Source organism: Numenius arquata, chromosome 7 (assembly GCF_964106895.1).
Source record: "Numenius arquata chromosome 7, bNumArq3.hap1.1, whole genome shotgun sequence".
Lineage (NCBI taxonomy): Eukaryota > Metazoa > Chordata > Aves > Charadriiformes > Scolopacidae > Numenius > Numenius arquata.
Genome location: NC_133582.1, coordinates 18641100 through 18664350, shown reverse-complemented (window position 1 = coordinate 18664350; position 23251 = coordinate 18641100). Strand labels below are relative to the sequence as shown.

Sequence of the window (23251 nt, the reverse complement as noted above, 5' to 3'; positions counted from 1 at the left end):
TTTTTCACCAACTATTTGGAAGAATCTCCTAATTATGGGATACCTGAGGAAGCCAATTGAACTTTGTCACCTTTGGGAAAGTAGGAGTGGTTCCCACCCTTCTTTTACCATGGTTTCTACTTTATTCACTGTGGTCCAAGGGAGTCTGACAGAAACCTTGAGTCCAGCAAACACAGAGGCAGAACAAGATATTAAATAATTTAATAAAAATCAGTGAAAAATAGAGCATGAATTAAAGAAAACATAAAAATACTCCTCCCCATGAAATACGATTATTTAGCATTTTAATGTTTTTGTGAATGCTCTTTTTACTGTTATATATCAGGTTTTTAAACAAGAATATTAGGAACTCACTAAAAAAGAACATTTGCAGTCAGTTATATATTTCAGGCGTTTAAAAATCATTTAACACACACTGTGAAATCATCTGGACCTATGGAAAACAAGCCTCCCTTCTTCCATCACTCTCAGGAAAGTTTGATTGAGTTTTAGTCCAAATCAAACTCTTACAAATTCAGCTGATAGAAAAGCTTCATAAACCATTGTATTGACGCAACCGAGAGCGCGGTCAACTTCAGGCAGAAGGCTGAAAATAAGCATCTCAAGGTAAAAGGAACTGGAAGCCTCTTTACCTGGTTATGTTTAAGCAGCCCCAGAAACACTTCTGTGGAACCCCCTCCTCAAAATCCAAAGTAAAATTTTCATATTTGCTTAAGGCTATGCAGTGGTCAGTCCCCTTGAATTTTTTTTTTCCTAAATTTGCACTAAATTTGAGTTAATTGGATACTTCTGCTCTTCTCCATCAAGAAGACCCAAGTCCTGCCATCACCTGCATGTTTACACTTTTAAACAGATCTAGTGAAAATCCAAAACTTTAAATATATAAACATTTATGCTACTTTACAAGAAAAGCATTTATGGGAGAAGGAAGATGAATATAAATATATAAAACCAGCTTTATGATTTCAGTATTTTGAAAATTGATCAGTTTTCATCTAAAGCCACAAACTCTGCTATGAGTTTCAAATCAATGCATTCATTTGAACAAGATTTGTTGGTTCTACTTTCAGAGGCAAAGGAGGAAAGAACAAAAATGAGGGATGAATAAGGTCAGGCCAGCAGCATACCCAAGGTACTGCAAAAAAATCTTTCCTAACACCAGTACTTCTGTTTGGTATCTTTTGCTCTAGTATCACAAACTTTCTAAGATGGGTGAAGATTATCTTCATGCAAGCATAATGAAATGGGTCCCCAAACAATGTAGTGTTGTTAGAAAACATTCTTCAATAATACTATCTGACTCTGAGGAATGTATAATCAGAAATTCATGTGAGTCTCAAAGCTTTCTCTATAGATGATGTGGAACACATCTTCTCCTGAGGTTTCAGCATGGTTATTCAGTGTCTCTGCAAGTTAACTCAGTCAGAATACAACTATAAATATTTAACTGGGTGTCATCTATTTAAATATACTGCTATACTAAATAGACCTCTTGTGATCAACAGAGCTGACCAGAACAAACTGGTCAGCAGTCAGTTTTGCAGCGACAGAATAAATACAGACCATCTTTCCATTGCTACTTGAAAGTAGGACATTTATTCAACCACAATTACAAGTGTTAAAACTGTAAGGACTTTAAATCTATAAAAAGACTAGTACGGGCCTGTAGGAGTAACACAGTTTTGTTTTGTTTGTTTAAAGAGAGAATTCTTTATTGTTTCGCAAAATATGAACACAGATATGACTGCACAGCCCTGTAGATTACCTCAAAAAGCCTCTATTAATTACAAAAGGTGACATGCATTCTGAAACTCTAAAGAAATCTTACTTATTTTGTGATTACCAAGGCAAATATTTTCTTCACCAAGATGTTTTCTAATCCCATCCAGTCCAAGTGGCTAGCGTTGGAACAGAAAATACTCTCCATGTAAATAAAAAGTAATAATAATTACCAAATAAAACAAAGAAATAACAACAACAAAACGAAATACACACACACACTGATTTCCCACAGCTATTGAATTCACAAATTTTCACGCTTCCTATTTCTTCAGGTAAATTTGACTGTGAGCATTTAGAAGCTGAAAAACCTCTGTATTAGTTTTCCCCATTAAGGTACAGTGGAACACTTTGTTCCTCTGCACAATCATTGAGGGCTTACCTGGCTGCTGTCACAGGAGTGCGCAAACACTCTTCACCATTGTGTGATGGAAAGGGAGAGAGAGGACAGTTTTAAGCCATTGAGTTGAGATGATTTAGGAATTTCCAGAGTGTCATAAAGTGCACCACAAACTAGGAAAACCAATTACTCCTTTAATTTCATGGCAGGGTTTCAAACTCCTTTTAGACATTCCTAGGTGCCTTTCTTTGAGAACTTAAAATTGGAGACTGGAGAATTTCTTCACTAGAAATAGTGCTACAGGCTACTAGAGTCCTTTGCAAAGTGGTAGCTATGAGTTTTGGGTATAAGCACTTCAATAAAGGAAAACTTGTCACAGACTAGGGTAGAGTCTTCAAAGTTTACTTCAGGCAGATAACAAAATTGGAACTGACATCATCAGAAAACACTAGTCATAGATACTGAGTCAGAACCAGCCAAATAATTGTGTCCTCCTAACAGTGTTGAGATTTGATGCCATCAATAAAAAATAACTCCAAATTTTTCAGATTACTTTTTAAATGACAGGAAAAATCTCCCACCAACACATTCTTGCCTCCTTCTGTGCAGCTGAGATTACCTAGACAAACAAAAGGAGTAAACCTCCCCACCCCTTATTTTAACATTACTTTATTTTAACATAAATAGTAATTATAAACTACAAAAATTTCAGTATTAAGACTAAAAGACAGTTATTAAAAATCAGACAAATTCTGTGTTAAAGTTATGAATTATCACTTTTGAAGAACTCACAGTTCTTTGAAACTAAGCACATGGTTCGTGCTTATAATAGTGCAAAAATCAAGATCCCATACTATAAGTCAAACCAATAAATCTAAGCATATTCACACTGAAAATCCTCAGCATCAGGAATGTATTTAGCCAGTTCCCAACTACCACAAGGACCTAGCTCAGCCTTTCTCTGAGTTTTGCTTCTCCACTTTCCTTTTTTTTTTGAGGGGGGGGCGAGGGTGGGGATGTGGTGTGAATGACAGAGAGCAGTTGCTTGTTTTATTTCAATTTATGCTTAATTAAGATGTTCCACACTTCTTCCTCATAAGCAGTTGCTTACTGTGGGACTCATTCAAGTCACTTTGTGACTAACTTGCAGGATTGTGGTGAAAGTCAGTTCCCAATCTCCAAATCATGGTGTCACTTCCACATTACTTATGCCTGTGTTTTCACTGACTGTGTGGGAGTAAGACACTGAAGCAACAGGGGGTTTTGGAACACGTGTGTGAGTGCATGCTTTCCAAAAACATTTAACAACAAACTGAACATTCAGTCAGCAAATGACGCAAGACTGCAGACTGCTGCAAATGGCATTAAAGACTCTGTGATTCCAGTACCTACTTCATATGGTCCAGAGATACACTACTTTGAGTCTTCTTACTGCAGTTAAGCTTAGGACTTAAGTTATGACATTGCCATAACATCTATCATGGCTACCTTTACATGGGAAGGAGCAGCTAATGCATAACTAGAAAGCAAGTTCTGGAGTGGTGCAATGGATCAAACATTATTCCTGACTACTATGGTAGCGGGACAAGGGGCGCAGGAGGGAGCGAAGACACCTTCATTTGTAAGTGAAGACAACTTTATAAATGTGTAACTATGACACAGAAGCATGTGAATGTTTGTACGTATGCAAATAAACTTTCTTGTTTAAAATGTCCTGTTACTGTAAATAGGTATACACAAGTATGTCTACTGCATGTATTTTTGCATGTGCAAATACATACCAAAGCCCACCTTTCATATGCATGCTTAAAGCTAAATGTGCGTCAGTGCTCCACCAATAGGAAATATCCACAGCAACAGGGAAAACACACAAAAGCACTGAACTCCAATTCTACCTCAATTTCCCATACCCACAAAAAACAAAACCTCAAACCCAAGAAGCAGCACAAGATAGCACAATAAGGTGGAGCTCAGGTTAAACACAAGGACAACGGGTTTGCCTGTATATACCTTTTGACCCCACAATCATCCCTATTTATGTAGGGACACACAGAGATTATTCACCTTCCTGCCCAGAAGGAGCCAAGGCAGGAAGTGAGGCTGCTGGGCAAATATCAGTGTACGTTATTGGCGCTTTTGTAACATAAGTGTGTCTGCTTTGGGGGTATTTATGAATTAGGCTAGAAATTAGCATGAAACTGTGTGTGCATAAAACTGCTGCCTGCTGTTCTTAACTTTCTTAACCAAATATTATCAAATTAGCAACAACCACACTTCCCACTAAGGGCTGTATATTTAAAAATTTTAAAATCAAAAGTTATTTTTGGATTTATGTGAACCAAAAAAAGGGGCTGGAGTTGCATTACTTCGAGGAGGAAATAAACTCTACGCCCATACATTTGCTGCCTCTGTCAAAAGTGGATGACTGGATTCTCATTTGAATCTATAGACTGATTTTTAAATGAAGCACCTTGAGAAGTTACACAAACAACTTGAGGACAAAGTTTCCTTCTCCAAAAGATTGAAAGGAACCGAATGCACACATGGGGAGTAGAAATGTCATTTCAGACATGCAAACATTCTCTGAAAACCCAGATTTGCCCAGATTGGGCACACAAGATTAATGGAGAAAGCAGGCTTCAGTCTGAAGACCCCTGCAGTGGAAAGGGTTTATTTACAAAAATGGAACATAAAGTTATTTAGAGGATGGCTAGGAAGAAGAATAGAAGAAAAGAACTGTTCAACAATACATGAAATAAATTATTGCAGCAGTCTTTAAACCACAACATTAATACAGGCCTCTAGTAAGCAAAGGTATTAGCACAATTGTAAGCAGAATAGACTTGATGGTCCATTGGTCTCTTTCAGTACAGTAACTTGTGTTCTAGGATATTTGCCATAATACATAAAAGCCAAAAAAGTTGTCACTTGAAGAGTGTAGAATTAAACAAAGGCACAAAGCAGGTAAAATTCAGCCCTCGTTAACCTGTCATTCTGCAGGCTAGCTGCACAGTTCAGGGCCACCAGCTCAGTCTTTTGGTTGGAACAGTAACAGGTGTCCCTTCTGTACCTACCATGCATGAGAACTCACAGTAACACACGTTATTTATTAGTATTCCTATAACATAACATGCTCTTACCCATGCCTGATTACATATTTCTACAATTGGTATTAGAACATGGGTGCATACATGCTCTTCTGCATAGATATTGCTTGTACCTCACCAAAAGGCTCCCCAGATATCTTCCACAAATGGCATAAATTAGCTTGGAAAAAAAAAAAGCATATTCACTTTGTCAGGATAGTAACTTGTAGCATATGCTCAGCTTCCTTTAGTAACGTGTATCATTTATCTTTGTTTTTCTGCTAATCTTTGGTGCAAGGGAAACAAAGAATTTCAAACACATCCAAAAAACTAACTCCTGTAAGACTGAATACCACATAACAACATCAAATAAGTCTGCAATTGGCAAATGCAAATTGGTACAGATAATTTATATGTAGGTATTTTTGTTGAGAATGTTTGATAAAAGTGAAGTGTGCTATATATTTAGTTCTACAGTTTCATCCTAAGTGAGAAAAGGTTTGTTTCTTCTCTCTTACTTTGCCTTTTGATCTTAAATGATGTTTCAGAGTCCCAAACAATTCAAGGATTGAAAGTTACTGCCTATTTGGTACTGAACACTAATCAAAATGATGCTGAAACACTGTAAGATTTCATTATTTATTCAGAAAAAGAAGTCACAATGTGTGTATACAGTCTACTAAGCAAGACTGGCTTAAACTTTCTTAATGGCTAAAACCAGTTTAGGTTCTAAAGAAAAAAAAAAAGAAAAATGAGATAAGCTGTAATCAAGTTTTATCCACCAACAGTAAAGCAGCAGTAGTTTAAATTTACTAAATTTACTATTTAATAAGAAAAACTGCATCTAGAAAAAATACAGTGATAACTACATTTGATTGAACAAACCTTAAAAGAAGTTAATTGCTGACTGCAGAAAAGCTCAAAAAAGCTCCATCAGCCCCAAACGTCAGCCTGTAACACTTGCAAATTTAAGCAGTATGGATTTCAATACATTCGTTACTACCAGACACAAAGTTCTCACTGGATAAGGAAGCTTGCATTTCAAGACTGCATAATACAGAAACATTACTTGTAGAATACATCATATACTGTACCTCCAACATTAAAACAGAAGTCTAGAAATATATGTGAAGATAACAGTCTCCTAAAATAGTAACTGCTTAAAAGTAATCTTCAGGTTCTCACACAACTCCCCTATTAACATCTTAACTGATTTTAAGTTCTACACTCATATCCCAATGAACAATCACATAAGCAGTCTCTATAGACTTTAGTGAGGTTACTCCTGAAAGTAACAGCTCACCACAGTCCAAAAATGTATAGTTCTTTCCTTAAAACATTTACAGAGAAATCCAAATGAAGCACTTAGAATTACCAACCTTAGTTACAAGTTCATGATTTTTCCAATGTTACCTTTCTCAGTTCTAAAAACAAAGGGGATGTAAAATTTTAGAAAATACTAACTATGAGCAATCTATTTCATCAACAATAAGAAATCCAAGGGAAGAAAAAGAGAAACAAAACAAGACAAAAAACTTAACAGGATCTAGGATGACTGCCCAAAATAGCTTCCCCCACCCCTAAAAAACACGCATATACACACAGATAATTACTGCTTACTGATTTTTGGGGAGGAGCTTATGCCCAACAGTCACCCTACTAGGGGAAAAAAATCATATAAATACTGAAGGGTGACACTTGAAATCATCAGCTTCTGCTCACTGACCAGTGGCAGAAGAACTCCTCAGTAGAGGAGGATTCACTGCTCTACCACTCTGCATTGGAGCTCCACAACATTGTGGTATGTTACGATTTCATTTCAATTTGGTTTTGAAGGTAATTTCTATAGAATGCATGTTTTCTGGTTGGGGAGGGAAGGGGGTTGATATTTAAGGGCCACTGGGGCTGTTTGAAAGGCTGCAGAAAAAAGCCTGGCTTCAAGCAAGGCAATGTGAGATTTTTGCCACTGATGCTGAAGGAGCCAGGACTTTGTGCTTCGTTTGCTATAGCATTAGACAGAGGCAATAAGGTCATGGTAGAGCGTCTATGTAAGTTTCCACTGTGAACTTTTCTTCATTTCAAGAATTTTGATATATACAACTCCTGAATTTACTTTTGGAGCTCTAGCGTAACTAGGAAAATAATCCCTGTTTCTGAAGACTGATTTTAGAAAGGCTGGTATCCGTTTTAAATGATTCTTTTCTTAAGGGTGAGACTACTGCCTCTAGCCTATCTAAACAAGAGCTCTACCAGTCAAAGTGATAGCAATACTGATTTCCTTTTTCTTAGAGGATTTTTCACAACTAGTGAAAGCAGGAGGAAGTAAGCATAAAATAATATTGCTTTTAATATTAATACTTTAAGAAAACTCATTTATTCATGCACAAGAAACAGAACTTTTTTTTTAATAACAAACTTTTTCTCCCCTTTCTAACACAGAACAGATTTGGAATCATGCATTTACAAATATCCTTACTGCTGCTGTTTTGTCTGAATATTGTCCATGGTAGCGATGGATATTTTTCTGAGAGATACCAGAAACAATCCAGCATCAAGGGGCCACATTTTCTACCATTCAATGTAAAGAGTCAAGGTAAGCTTACTGTTTTCTGATAATAAAAATAACACAATTATTCTAGTGGGTCAATATATGAACAAAAGCTCTTTTTTTTTTTTTAAGATACTACTGGTATTCAACTTCCACTAACACTTAAGGTTTGTTAAAATAAGGTAATGACTGCATAAAGAGCTGGAAGTGGCTCTGGCAGTTACCTCCTATTGACAAATAAACAAGATCACAGCTACAGATCTAGTCTAGTAGTAGGAATAATACTACATGATTGTGTGCATAATCGTGTGAAATGTAGAATCACAGAATGGTTTGGGTGGGAAAGGACCTTAAAAGATCATCTAGTTCCAACTCTGCAGAATACTTTCCACTAGACCAGGTTACTCAAAGCTTCATCCAACCTGGCCTTGAACATGCTAATTATCCTCAATTTTCTTGATTCAACACTGGGGTTTCTAGACCTGTCATCTACCATATTCAAAAAGAACTTTCATATATTCTGTTACATTATCTCTACTCAAAGCAGACCTTTGGTGTGAATTTAAATACATATCTGATCCATATGGCCAAATGAAAACCTATTTAAAGTCTAGAAAGGCAAAATAAATTGATATATAGTCATAAAAATGTGACATGTCTCTACATAATTTTTTCATGAGTGATTTAAGCTTATACTTTAATTATCAGTCTAATCTCATAATAATTTAACAATTCTAGCTTTATTATAAATTATCTTCATTTCATAAATCAGTCTTATGACAGATTATATAAGCAATATATAATTGCAATGCTATACATTGTGACATTTTATTTCTGGGCATTGTCTCTCTCCTTGTAAGTCAAATGAGTGGCTATACTTAGTGTTTGAAATTGAGTTCTGTTTTATTTTTCCATGCTTAGTCCAAAGCCTTTTTTAAAAAACTTGAGATCAAAACTTTATGACTTCCTAGTGCTGGTTTTATTTGATCAATTGTCCCCCAAAGGATGATCTCTAGTCACAATTATCATCACTAAAATTAAGAGAACTGAATCTTCCTTGTAAACAGCCTCTCCTCTCCCATTATTTTCTTTTAGACATCAAGAGGCTATTCAGACTAGCTTTCACTTTTGCTGTATCCCCTCTACTTTTAATTATAATAGTCATACTTGGGAAGAAATGAGGAAACTGAATGAGGGACTTGGAACATCGGATTTGCAAATAAGCTTCTTTTCACCAGAAGAAGGACATTTTAGGCTATATCTGCATTAGAAAACAGGGCAGCACAACAGAAGCAGATCTGGAGAGCAGAATAGCTGCTGATCAGGACATAGCATCCACAGGGCCTTTGTTTAGGAGGTTTTGTTTCAGAATAGTTCTAGTCTGATCCTATGGACTGGCTGCCCACCAGCAGCACACATCGAGTCCAAAGAGGCAGCCCTGGTCTCACCCCAACCTGTCCTAGCCTACATTCTCCAAGAATGCTCTGCAGTAAGAACCATGTGAAAGCAGCATGGCTGGGAAACTCACCCCCCCCCCCCAAACTGTTCTTCTGGGCTGTACCAAAATACTATCACAGTTTCATCCCTTGCTTTCGGCACAAGGACTTTCTGGAATCCTAGCAGCACTCTCAGACTGAATTTAGGTTCATGTACATAAACAGCTACTCTGAGGACTCATTAACTGGTATTCCCACTGGGTTAGCGTTGCATTTCCACCCTCTTCCTCACTAACTTTTCATAGTGTTTTTCCATTACTTTATTCAGAATTATTTACATACCTATATTATTTTTAAGTGAAGTACAATATTTACTTGTTTATCCTCTACCACACTTTATTTCCCTTCTCCTCATACTGGGTTCCCTCCCCCACCAAAACATTTGGAAAGCAGGAAACCAGCAGCAAACTAAGGAAGGTGCAGGGTAGACAGGAAATAGGGTGAAAGGGGGAAATGAATTGTTCTGCACTAAGTTTTCACTTTATATACTAACACAAAATCTAACATGCGTGAAACTTCATATTCAGAATGTGAGTGATTATATCAACATGTGAGAAGTGTAAAATGCTATTTAGGAAAGGTAATAAAGGCTATATATACTAGACCTCAAAAGCAGGAACAGCCTACAGTTTTACAGACATGGGAGTCCAGTCATTCAAAATTGCTTGACAAATCTTCATTTGAGGAACAAGTATCAAAATGAAAGACTGGAAAACCACTGCTATTCTTCAGTCTGGAAAACAAGCGTCCTAGTAAAGGGTTCTTAGAAGAGTTTAAAGAGGGACAACTGTTAGTGATAATAATTTCTAGTCTGAGGTGATCATGGAAGACTTACTTTTCTTATTTGGTCACCAAATAATAGCTTCTAGAGATTTAGTCACCAATAAATTATCTTTTTGTCTTGTACAGCTCTGCCAAAAAGCAGCCTGGAACTAAAATTTCAGTCTAGGCCCAAACTGGTGACTCAGGACATCATACAATTTCTGTTGGCAATTAAACCCTATTAAAGCTTCATTTAATTTGGTGAAATTGTTTTAGCAGTTTTAAAAAGCTTGTTCCTGACAGCTCTCCAGTCAGAATATACTTTCTTTTTCTGTATGTATTTAGTGTTACCTTGTTTTAAATATAGTAGGACATGATTTTTAAACCAGTAGCTCTTTAGCTTGAGATTTTTGAAAAGCCCTAGTTGAGAATAAACGTTGAATCAAACCTGACTGTTCAGCAATGCTTAAATAAGCCATTATTGCAGGTTATGCTAAAGTCTTCATACTTAATTCAATACATAAATAGGGTCTGACTGCATTCAGAGAACAATAACCAATTTTGCATCAATATATGTGCCAAGATATATAAAAAAAAAGTGACCCACCCCTACTTCAGTTTTCCTGGTAAAAATCCTACTTCATTAATGTGTTCAGCTGTCCTTTCCTCAGAGGACTTAACATTGTTTCTAGACAGCGCAATTATCAGACACTTTAATCTAAAAGCAGCAACACTTTGAAACAGTAGAGCTCCTCACAGGAAAATCTCTATAAACACCACGAACACCGAGAAAGCCTTTAGCATCTTATGCAAAAAGGCAGCACTGACCACTTTGTGAATCTAGGACTGATATGAAGGTACATCTAAAACATGGTAAGAAGCAAGAAAGAGAAGCACTCTGAAGCCAAAGTCTGATGTAACTTGCCACCAAAAAAAATTAGATCAAGTGCAATAATTGCATGTTACTTAAATACAGCTGAATAAAATGCATGTTTACCCCCCTGCAGAAGTTAAACTCACTCTGACTGCTAAATAGTAAAATACATCTGGTAGGCCTAGACATAGTTCCTTGAGTTATGGTTATGAAAGAGCAGACCTGGCTGGGGTCACTGTTGTCTTCTGCCAAAGTACCCACATAAATGCTTGGTTTTGGATTTTACGTGGTTGATGTAAAAGCCTATTCGTATTTTTCCCCTAATGTTTTACAACTAAAACAGCATTAACTCAGGAACCTGTTTAGGTATTTGTATTGAGGCTTTGATCTGACCTGCCTGTGTTCTCTGACATGAAGAGATAGTTTTTGAAGTTCTATCCATACATAGAACCTATGGAATAAATTCACAGTCTTCCAGTTTAGTAAGCTGTTTTCTCTAATGGCAGCTCTCTTACCTGTGGCAAAGAGAAAACGTGTAAAGAAAATTTACACGCCACTTCCACTGCAGGGTATGTGCTAACTCTGACAGGCTTAAGCCTTTTCCAAATTATTTTTTCCATATGATGTAGTTCTTAAAATTTGCATATCTTATGTCACCAACATTTAAAAAACAACACCAAAAAACCGAAACAAACCAACTTGCAATTACACCCTACTGAATCTGGGAGTTCAGTAGTAAGAAATCCAACGTCAGTAAGATACCAAAGACTGCACCAGACTTGTCACTACTCACAGATTCCACAATCTCCTTTGCAGCTGAGAATGACGCATGTTTGCATTTTCAGTTTGTCAATAAATGACAGACATTGCTTTCTTCCTATGTGTGGGATTTTAACAACTATTCTCTTTTTCACTGCCTTAAGGAAGATGAGATAGGAAGGTGTCCAAAATAAGGTGATATGCATTTGTGCTGGTTTTATGTATCAGCAAAAAAGAAAATGCTTCTTGGTAGAGAGAAACAATTTCCCTGGCAATATAGGAAGAAGGTAACTTTGCAAATCCAATATCAAACCAAAATCAAATGCATTTCATATAAATATATGTTTTTTAAAATACAATATGTACAGGAATAGTTTTCTTCCTCCTTCATCTCATTTTTGGTTCATCAACACTACCCACAGATCGGAAAAAGGAATTTATTATTTAAGAGACAGCATAATAATCACTCCATATGCTTTCATATGTATATATACACACACACTGCTCTCTTGGCAAGAGACTGAAATGCAAACTTTAACTGAGCCAATTGTTGATCAATTATCAATCTTTTCTACATAAGCATCAAACAGGTTACCAATATAAAAAAAAAAGCGAGCCCAGATTCTGGGCTCTTTCTATAACCCTAGGCTTATCTTTTTAACATGACTTCTTAAATTAACATTCATCATAGGTATGGTATTTTGTTCTATAATGCTGCCACTTGCTGCAAACTACTAAAGTAATCTCACAGTAGCTATGTGAATCTTGTCTGTAGTGTTGTATAAATCAGCATCCTAATTCCAACAGGAAGCTGCAAGCTCCCCCAAAGTGCTCAGAAAAATAAGCAGTGAACTTATTTGTTTATTTCTCCATTTGTGACATTTGGTTAAGTGGCTCCACCTGCTGTTTTGATAGCTAAGAAAATGAAGTATTATTAAAAAAAAAAAACAATGCCCAATTCTGACTGCAATAAGATGAAGTTGTGACCTTGCCATTGTGTGAAATTTTTATGACAAAAAAATAATCTTTAAGACAGTATTTGAAAATATAACACCCGTATGTTTACCAAAAAAAAAACAAAAAAAAAACAAACCAGAGCCGTGGCCCACTTCTGGAAGACTGTGTGGTGGAGAAGCCAGAAGTCCCACTACTTAAAATGCAGCACCAAGTAGTTTCAAAAAAGCAGCTACACCTGCACAGGAAGCTCTCTCTGGATTCATTCATTATCAAGATGAAAGTCTGAGGGCTTGCTAAATCAGTTGTTTTCTTCCTTAGTAGCTTGCATCTACTTACACAGCATCTTTTAAACTCTCCGATGACCCTAAACGTATTGAAGCCAAAAAAAATTCTAGAGGCCTTGTAGCTCACAACACAACTCTAAAACATTTGTATTTGATACCTATTCATGTAAGGGCTCTGAGAGGCTTTTGCTCTGAATGTCAGGTTCTCAGTGACTAAACACAGTATTAGAAACTTGTCTCCTATGAGATTCAAGTTAAATTAACCCTTCGCACAATTCACCACCATGCTACAAGTCTGCAAACCTGTTACAGCTGCCCTGGTTGACCTGGTTTCTTTTCTCTCACAGGTGTGCAGATAAGGGGTGAACAAGGCCCCCCTGGTCCCCCAGGCCCTATCGGACCAAGAGGACAACCAGGACCTGCAGGAAAGCCCGGCTTTGGAAGTCCTGGTCCCCAAGGCCCCCCTGGTCCCCCAGGACCACCTGGATTCTCTGCAGTTGGAAAGCCAGGCATGCCAGGTCTACCAGGAAAGCCAGGAGACAGAGGACTAAACGGTGAGAAAGGAGAAGCTGGACCTGTTGGGCTCCCAGGAGCAAGAGGGCCACAAGGACCACCTGGCACTCCTGGCCCTGCAGGACTGTCTGTTCCTGGCAAGCCAGGACCACAAGGCCCTCCAGGAGCTCAAGGGCCGAGGGGCTTCCCCGGTGAGAAAGGAGAACCAGGTATCCCTGGTATTAATGGACAAAAGGGAGAAAATGGATTTGGCGTTCCGGGCCGCCCAGGTAATAGGGGTCTTCCAGGCCCGCAGGGACCCCGGGGCCTCCCTGGCCCTGCTGGGATAGGGAAGCCTGGTGAAAATGGTCTTCCAGGTCAGCCAGGTATGAAAGGTGACAGAGGCTTACCAGGTGCACCTGGAGCGGCTGGTATCCCAGGTCCCCAGGGTCCCCCAGGAGAACCTGGAGAAGCTGGCATTGGCAAGCCTGGGCCAATGGGACCACCAGGGCCAGCAGGCATCCCCGGAGCCAAGGGACACCCCGGACCTGCAGGCTTGCCTGGATCCCCAGGTCTTCCAGGATTTGGAAAGCCAGGATTGCCAGGAATGAAGGGACATAGGGGGCCTGAAGGTCCTCCTGGGCTCCCAGGACCTAAAGGAGACCAAGGCCCAGCTGGTGTGTCAGGAGAACCAGGACCTGTCGGGCCACCAGGGAACATGGGCCCTCAAGGACTCAAAGGCTTGCCTGGTGAGAATGGCCTACCTGGACCTAAGGGTGACATGGGCCCCGCAGGCCTGCCGGGATTCCCTGGGGCCAAAGGTGAACGAGGTCTACCAGGATTAGACGGAAAACCAGGATACCCAGGTGAGCAAGGTCTTGCTGGTCCTAAGGGACACCCAGGTTTCCCAGGTCCAAAAGGTGACACTGGCCACGCCGGGCTACCTGGCTTGCCTGGCCCAATGGGTCCACAAGGAGTAAAGGGAGTTCCAGGGATCAATGGCGAGCCAGGCCCCAGAGGGCCTTCAGGAATACCTGGGATCAGAGGCCCCATTGGCCCCCCTGGCCTGCCAGGAGCCCCTGGTGCAAAAGGTGAGCCAGGAGCACCAGGACTGCCAGGCCCAGCAGGTATTGCTACAAAAGGATTAAGTGGACCCATGGGACCACCTGGACCCCCTGGGCCTAAAGGCAACAATGGAGAGCCTGGATTGCCAGGCCCCCCAGGTCCTCCTGGTCCCCCCGGCCAAGCTGTAGTCCCACAGATGCCGGAAAGCTATGTTAAAGCAGGAGAGGCTTACATGAAAGGAGGAGTAAACCAAGCTCTTACAGGGATGCCAGTGTCTGCTTTCAGTGTCATCCTCTCAAAAGCCTACCCTGGAGCAACAGTCCCCATCAAATTTGATAAAATCTTGTACAATAGGCAGCAACACTATGACCCCAGAACAGGAATCTTCACCTGCAGGATCCCTGGACTGTACTATTTCTCCTACCATGTACATGCAAAAGGAACAAATGTTTGGGTTGCACTCTACAAAAATGGTTCCCCACTCATGTACACCTATGATGAGTACAAGAAAGGATACCTTGACCAGGCTTCTGGCAGTGCTGTCATCGATCTCATGGAGAACGATCAAGTATGGCTCCAACTGCCCAATTCAGAATCTAATGGTCTCTATTCCTCTGACTACGTTCACTCTTCTTTCTCAGGTTTCCTATTTGCTCATAGCTAAAAACATCCCATTTACACTGTCCTGACACTCTCTCCTTCAGACCATTTTAACTGGGTGCTGATCTGATTCGTCATAAGCAGGTCGTGCCACTTCAATTTTGCAACAGAAATGGAGGGAGTGAGAAGGTGGAAGAGATTGGTTCAAACTTCGTAGAATAATATTGTATGTTTTTAGAGAATTGTCGTAAGAAATTTGTTTCAAATTATGATCAATTGTCCAACTGAATGCAACATTAAAATTTTATGAATTAATATAATGCACCAGTCTCTCTCTTTATTAAAAAAAAAAAGGAAAATCAGAATTTCTAACTATCATTTCTCATACCACATTAAGTAAGACTCTAGATCATACTTCAATATACTTGAAATAGCTGAAGGTATTATTCAAAGTAAACAGTTTCAGATACACCATAGTCATCGCAACAGCTAGATAAAATACTTCAGCAAGATTCTGCTGCCAGCTTCATCTTTAAGCTATCAAACAGGAGTCAAGAAAAAAAAACAAAACTTTAATACACTGCATATCATGTCACAGTTTGAATTTAGTTCCACGTTCCTTATTAATGAATAATTACCTTGGAGAAAGGTAGATTTATAAGTTATTACCTGCTACTGAAGATCTAAGACTGTCACAATATGGAAAAGCAACCAGATTTGAAGCCTAGAAATCCACTTAGCTTTGTTTGATGCACATTTTGTAGTCTGTAGCAACAAAGTATTTCAATATTTTTTAAGCCCTTAACATTCTGTAAAACTCTGTACAATGTTCAGAGTACTGTCAAACAACTATCACCAAACCCAGACATTAAGAATATATCTTCACAAGCATGCAGACACTCAGAAATTCAGAGCACCTTTTACCACCCCAAATTTGGAGACTATCTTTGCACCAATTCTCCCTGAACAGTTCATTCCTTTAAAACACAATAGCCTGGGGAATGTATTTTACTTACATGGTAAATTTATCAGGTGGTGACAGTAGACAATCATATTTACCATATCTACATACACTCATGTCTCACAAACAGTAGACAATACATCAATCAGTTATGGCACTGTGAAAAGTTAATGGTATAAAGTAAGATAGCTTAGTAAAATCAGTGCTAATAAATTATGAAACCATCATAGTTTGATCATATGTTTCTTCCAATGACAGTTACCATTCACATGCTTTAAATGTATCATATACATCCAAAGCCTTATGAACTCTTGAACTATTATTTTTAGCATCTTTTTTTTTAAAACAGAAGTTTTTAATCACGTGCACTAAAAGTACGTAGGCCTATGTTTACAAGTTTTGTGATATTACCATTTCTTCATGAAAGCAGAACCTGAGGCTTGTTACGTTGTGTACATTTGAAATCAGAAATTTCTTAAGTACTTGATAATACGTTGGGATTAATAAAAAAAAAAGCAAGGACACCTTTGGGTTGACCCATCATTAGTGAAACTATATCATGTTTTGGAAACTCTAAAGAACAACCAAGAAAGTAACTCTGCAGAATTGTTTTTTCTCCCCTTATTAAGTGCTGCTGGATAAGGAAGTCTGGGGTTTAGGCTATACATTGGCAAAATAATAAATGCTTAAGTAGAGAGTGTAACTTGAGATCTGCTTATTTTAGCAGCCAAGTAGACCCAGGCAAACAAATTGCTACTACTGTTACAAATGCTACACAAAAATGTCTGTATGGAAATAATACAGTGGACAGTACCACAATTTATAAGTAGCAATCCTGTAATACTTCTCTTTGAAGCCAAAATAAAACTCAAGACACTTGAGCCTGAATTGTCTGTTCTCACTTTTCTACCTTCCTGTTTTAGGCCAAATATTAATTACAAATCTCATTATTGCACTAAAAATGTTTCCCTGTGCAGTCACTTGCATTAGTTCAGCAGCACCTTCCAACATTTAAACACAGCATGCCTTGCTGCCAATACTTTCAACCAGTCTGGTACTTCTCTTTCAGAAACAAATGGAGGGACTGGATTCTGAAACTGGAAAATACTGCTCAGTAGTTGTAAAGTTTCTGGTTAATTGCTTTACATCTGAAACGTATGCCAAAGCACATGTTTAAAATTGTTGGAGATGCTCAGTGCTCGGCAGTACATTGCTGTCCTGTGATTCCAATTAACTAGTCTCTGCACAAGAAACGGCCCAGACAGTATTCTTAAAGGCAGAGTTCACTAAACGTAATCAGGTTTTGCCCCTTCGACATCTCGAATCAGCACATAGGACTTCAAGTCAGTCTACCTCTTCGTACCTCACGTCCATCTTTTTGAAGGCTTTTCATAATTGTTCAGGCACTAAGTCGTTAAAAAAGCAACTCTTAACACTGAAAAGCTAGAGATTACACACCAAATTGTGGCACAAGCACAACTTCCACAACTTCTATTTTAGCTTTGGATTCTCAATTTAGAGGAGACCTTGAGAAGGCCTGTAAGGTTTATAATTTTTTTTTTTTTTTAATATTTTTCTCCAGAAGAGGATCAGCAATCTACCTAAAGATACAGCTCTTCCAGAAGCCACATCTTTTCTGGATCACGGGCATTAGAGGAAAGAAAATACAATACAAGATTAAAATGAAAACATATGAGCCTGTAAAACAAAACTCACTTCCAAAGGCTTCAAAAATATTTGAGACAAATTTCAATAGTTTTTAAGTGTTCAAACACCTGAAGCACCCAAATAATCCCTTCTGTACTTAGCTGGAAAGGCCAGCAGAGAAGTGTAACAAATTTGTTTGCTTCTACCTCTGTTGCCATTTTCACAATTAAGACAAATAATGATCTCTCATCACTGGTATACATCAACATTAGGATTTTCTCATGTTTTGCAGAATTTTTGGAGGATTCTTTCCTTTTGGCCAGAAAAGCATCTTTGCTTTTTGTTTGTTGTATTTGAAGTTGCATATAAAGGATATAATGCACATATCATGGACATCTAGATCCACTGTCTTCTGCCAAGACAAGAGGGTAATAACATAAACTTGCAATCAAAAAAACCCTCTGTGTATGCGCATGTGCACGATTTTGGGGAGAGAATGGAGTAGTTTAGAAAGATCCAAAGTTTTCCTCTCCAAAGTAACACTTCACATACATCAGCATGCTGCTGTATTGATTAGAATACTGATCAACCACATAAAATAAAAAAGGCAAGTTACTTTAAGTCTAGCACCTTCTTTCTCTGATAATTTTCCTTTTTGTAAAAGATGGTCAGTGACAAATTTCTCAGATGCATCCTTGAAACCAGAGAGCAGATCCCATCAAGCCTTTTTACAGGCAATTTATGAAGTCTGCTGCCATATTAGCTATGATTTTTTTTACATCCAAAATGAAATATAATCTTATTTTTAAGATTTTCAATGAGTTCATATGTCATTTTCACTATATAAACACAGATGCTACGGTTTTCAGTGTGTCAGGGAAGCGCCAGGGAAATGATAGGGAAATACAACCATGGAAGACAGAGAGAAAGCAGCCTTTAGGAGAAGACATTTTACAAAATTCTGCTTTAAGAAGTTATATCAGGAAACTTCCTCCTACAAAAACCATAAAAATATCACCAAATCTGAAAGTTTTTATGTGGAAATAACTATACGGTACTTCAAGCCCTCATTACTCCTCTAAAGACCAAACTCTGTTTCTGTAACATGTGGAACTTTGTCCACATATTTATACACTGTAAAATATACTGCCATATGCCACTTGTTTTAAAATTGCTCTTTACTAATTTATATAGCATATAAACTAAGAGAAACACATACAAACTAGTGTTAATCACCTTAAAGCTGCAAAATATTTCAGTAAAAAGTAAAGTTTTACAAAAAGGATTACCCAAGTAATTTAAAGCTCAACTTGGATATCAATTGCAGAGGGAATTCTTGCAGGTATTATTAGGCAAGAAATTACCATTTTGAAAATATAAGTAGCTGTGTTCACTGCTATCTGACATCATGCTTTTCTGACAGTATTGTTTAATAGATATCCCCCCCCCCCCTTTTTTTTTTTTTTGTTATTCTTTAGAAATGAAGATCTGAGTAACATAAGACTGTTTTGGAATCCTCTCACTCTCCCTCTAGAAGCCTCAGTTCTTCACTTCTTTACAAGTAGAGGAGTGGGTTAATATCCCTCATTAAGTTGTCAGGACAATCGTGGCTATCTGAAAGAGCCATCCAAAAAAAATATTATAGGGCAATTATCTAAGGCAATTACCATAGCTAAGACAATGAAAGGCAAAATCGACCAGACACCTGATTACGATCAAAGAAATCATGTGAAAAAGAGAAGGGACACAGAGCAACAAGGGCATACTGACAACAAACCAAAAGTGACTTGCAAACACTTACAGATTTCAAAAAATAAAACGGTCAGTCGTTCTGCTCCGTCACTGACAATGGCGCTACTAAGACAGCATTTTGACTTGGGAACTTTGCGTCTCCTCAACTGACCTCTTAAGTTTGCTTTAGAAATTTTACCTTGACTAACTATTAACGAGCACTGCTTTTCTCTGAAGGGTTAAACTCTCTACAAGGCATGGAGTTAAGTCAAGAAGCTGCGGTTTTCAGGCCAGCCTGTGGGCTAAGAAAGATGGTGGGGCTTCCTGGTATGTAGACGTTGGGCTGGAGCCAAGTTTAGGAGTTTCCTCAGGAAGTTAAGCTTGCAGCTGAGGAAAAAAAAAAAAAAATATCTCTTTGTCACAAGCTTGTGACAGAAGATTAGTACCGTTATTCTCATTGCACAGAGGGACCTGGAGCAAAAAGAGATACTCCATGGGAATATCACAGGTAAGTGACATAGGAAGACACTCTCTGGTTCTTCCGACTCCCTGTTCAGCACTTTATCCACTGGACCACATTATTAAAAGGAAAATAAAACCACTATGAGGCCTTTTAAAGTGATGCATGACAGAGTGTAGTACTTTCATATATGAAAGAATTTAAGTAGTGTATACAATCTGCATTACTTTACTTCTGATTTTACAGAGTTTTATCCAAAATAACTTGTGCCTATCAGTTACTATGTTTTCTTATATTTTCAACCCTGTTGAGCACGTGCCTCGTGACTTTTATAACAGAGCATGAGGTCTGTTAAATTAAGTACCAATTCTTGTAAAAGTCAGAAAGGATTGTCATATCACACATCTGTTTGGATGCAGAGTCCGTGCTTACATACAAAAATGTCTACCCAACAGGTAGAGATATGCATAAACATACACATGAGTGTCTGCCTGTGTGCGCATAAGTAAAACCGACCAATTATTTACACAAGTTCAAAGATCAGACTTTGACTTCTGTTTGATCTAATTAATTTCCAGAAACACTTTTAAAAATTATTTTTTGCCAAATGCTGCATGATCCATGCCTTTTAAAACAAAGAGCTTTCATGATTTGAAAAAAGAATTAACAAAAATGCTAAAAAAATAGTTACAGTTGATTAGGATAAGTTTAATATCAACAGAAACAAAGGATACATTTATTTCATGTACGATTGAGTTCCTAGAGGAATTCTTAACTACCAATCACACTCAAAGCTCCAATGAAAACACAGTAACAACAACAAACAAAACATTTCAGGAATATCGTGCTGTCTTTTACAATATACATCCTGACATAAGCTTCTGGTATTTTTTGAAACCTCTCTGAGACAATTTTGTCAATTACATTTGAAAGGAATACAGCAAGTAGCACATCGCCGGTGAACAAGAGATAAGTCTTAAGAGGCTCCAAACTAAACCTGTGCCTAATTAATGTTGCATTAACAGAGGTAATTCTATCGGCAAATACTGTTAGCAAAATGATACAGAATTCTGAACTCAGCTGAATATAGTCTTTTTTACAAAAAACCCACATAGTTAAAAATAATTTCAATTAATTGTGTGCACACACAAGATGGATAACCTTTATTTTCAACTTCTTATTTTATATGCCTAATAGAAACTCAGAAGTTAAGTCTGTGAAAGAAGGAAAATAATTTCTAGCTGAAGGGTATCCAAGATGTTTTCCAACACTAATTTATATTACAAGGTTGGCTTTGAGTGGAGGAAGGCTATTATAAAAAAAAAAAATCCTCTGCAATTTTTAGTATAAGAAAATAACAATCTCCTTACTACAATATACTACATGTGTCAATACTACACGAGGAATTCTAATGAAAAACTAGAGCACTGAAGAAAATTATCAAATATTAGTTAGTACTTTTTTTTTTCCAATGCATTTCTGATTTTATTTATGATTACAAGAACACAAGGAATAAAATCAAAATACAGTTTAAAGATCTCCACATTACCATACAAATCATGGTAAGAAACCATTTTTGCTCTAAATTTACTGAAGTACATCACAAGTGTTAGTAAAGATAGCAAAACAGTTCCAGCTAAATGAAATAGAAATAGTAATGATAAAGATCTTCTATTCCAGGATAAACTATTTGTACAGACTGAAAAGTAAAAGCTGTGTTGAGTAGTCTACAGTGTACTTGCAAATGTATTTGCTGTGGCAAGCACATGTAATATTTTCAGCTATTATAGTAAGTTTTCGGTGAACCCACTTACCTTTAAAAGCTGTTATTTTATAATTATGCTGGATAGCAGCCACCATGTCCTTCCAGAAGTCATACTTTTTCTGATCATCATGCTGTAAGTGTCAAAAGGAACCTAGTCATTATACCAAGTATCAGCTATTTTGAAACAGTCTTAGACAGTAGGATTCAGGACCCAGCAGTACCCAGCTTAACTTCGGGTGACTGAACACAAGTCATCTCCCTACTTCAGAAGGTTATGGTGGGGGAGGAAGGGGCAAGGACAAAAGATTCATATTTGTGAGGAACTCTAAGACATTACAGCAAAGGAGGGCATTAGACAGAACAGCAACTTAGTGAATGAGCCATTCCACTGACATTTGGGGAAAAGAAGTGCCTAGAGGTGGAGATTCTGTACTTAATTAGCAGGTTGACATTATCTACAGCCTGGCATTCATATCACCTTCCACCCTCAGAACAGGCAAAATCCTTTGCTATAATTTAGAGGTAATGTCCTCCTGCTAACAACTCCACCCCAAACTCTGTATAAAACATTCACCCAGGAGCCAGGCCGAGCAGCACGGCGTCACATTGTCCCCTGAAGACTGCCAAACCCCAGCTTTGGCGGGAGGACAGGGGAAGGCAATCTGTGCTTGTGAACAGCCTCTTGCCATTCCTAGAAAGCCGCCCAGGCACAGGAGTGCTCTCACTGACCTCAACCACCCTTTCAGCATCTCACCAAGGGAGAGGAAAAGCTTCTCAACCAGCTGAGCCCCACAGCACTCTCAAACTCCCCGAATTTTAGGAGTGCTGAATTAAACAGGTGCAATTACACAGCCAGCCAATATTGCAGAGCAGCCCAGCATCCAACTCCTGTCTAAACCCATTTTGAATCCAAATCTAGCAGTTCTCCTATTTATTTCCAGTAGGAAGCTTTCCTGATCCTAGAATGTTTGCTAGAAATGGTGAGAAAATGGCCCTTACTAAACAGGCTGCCAGAACAGGAAAGAGAAGCCTTTACTTCCTTTCAGAAATGTGGGAGGAGAAAACATGATGGTTCCTAGCCCTTCTGATGCAGCATTTTGCAGGCACAAGTGCTGGAGAGGCCCACCGCCTCCTGCCTTGCACCCTTCTCACCCGGCTGATGCCAACCTTCCGGGGAATTCCTGCAGCTCTCCTGTTGAAACCAAGCCAACACCCACTAAAATATTCAAGAACTGCTAGCTGATAAAGAGGACGGATGACCCAGTTCTGGTAGCTCTCTGGAGTAACGGCACAGGTTTCATTCTCTCTGGCTGAAGACAGCACTGCTCAGGGTCAGTGTTCCAGCTTGCGAACCAGTAACTGAACGTGCAAGCTTATTACACACACACTATGACATGCTTTCTCTCCCAATAAGTGATTTGTGACTAGTCTAAATTAAATATAAAATAAAGTAATACAATACAGATGTCGCATCTGAGAGAGGGTTCTAAGCTGCAAACAGTAGAGGAAGGAGATTAATGAGGCACAAAATTAAGAGTCTTACAGCACACCTGTCCTCAGTGTTTCCTGATAAGCTAGCTTTAGCTAACTCTTTGTGCAGCACTCAGACTTAGGCAGCAATCTACTCAGCGTGCTATTCTGGAGT

General features: G+C 38.4%; 2 protein-coding genes across 3 annotated transcripts in view; one reads left to right on the top strand and one right to left on the bottom strand.

Moving 5' to 3' along the window:
• The window catches only part of NT5DC1 (5'-nucleotidase domain containing 1), a 141092-nt gene that overhangs the window by 108868 nt on the left and 8973 nt on the right, over positions 1–23251 (bottom strand). For both annotated transcript variants that reach the window (XM_074150749.1, XM_074150748.1), the window contains exon 6: positions 21656–21737. In XM_074150749.1, coding sequence (XP_074006850.1) covers positions 21656–21737 — 82 coding nt within the window. The remainder of the gene's footprint in view (positions 1–21655; positions 21738–23251) is intronic.
• On the top strand, positions 7660–15106 carry COL10A1 (collagen type X alpha 1 chain). Its single transcript, XM_074150660.1, has 2 exons — positions 7660–7798; positions 13233–15106. Exons 1-2 carry the CDS (start codon positions 7660–7662, stop codon positions 15104–15106), a joined length of 2013 nt encoding a protein of 670 aa, XP_074006761.1.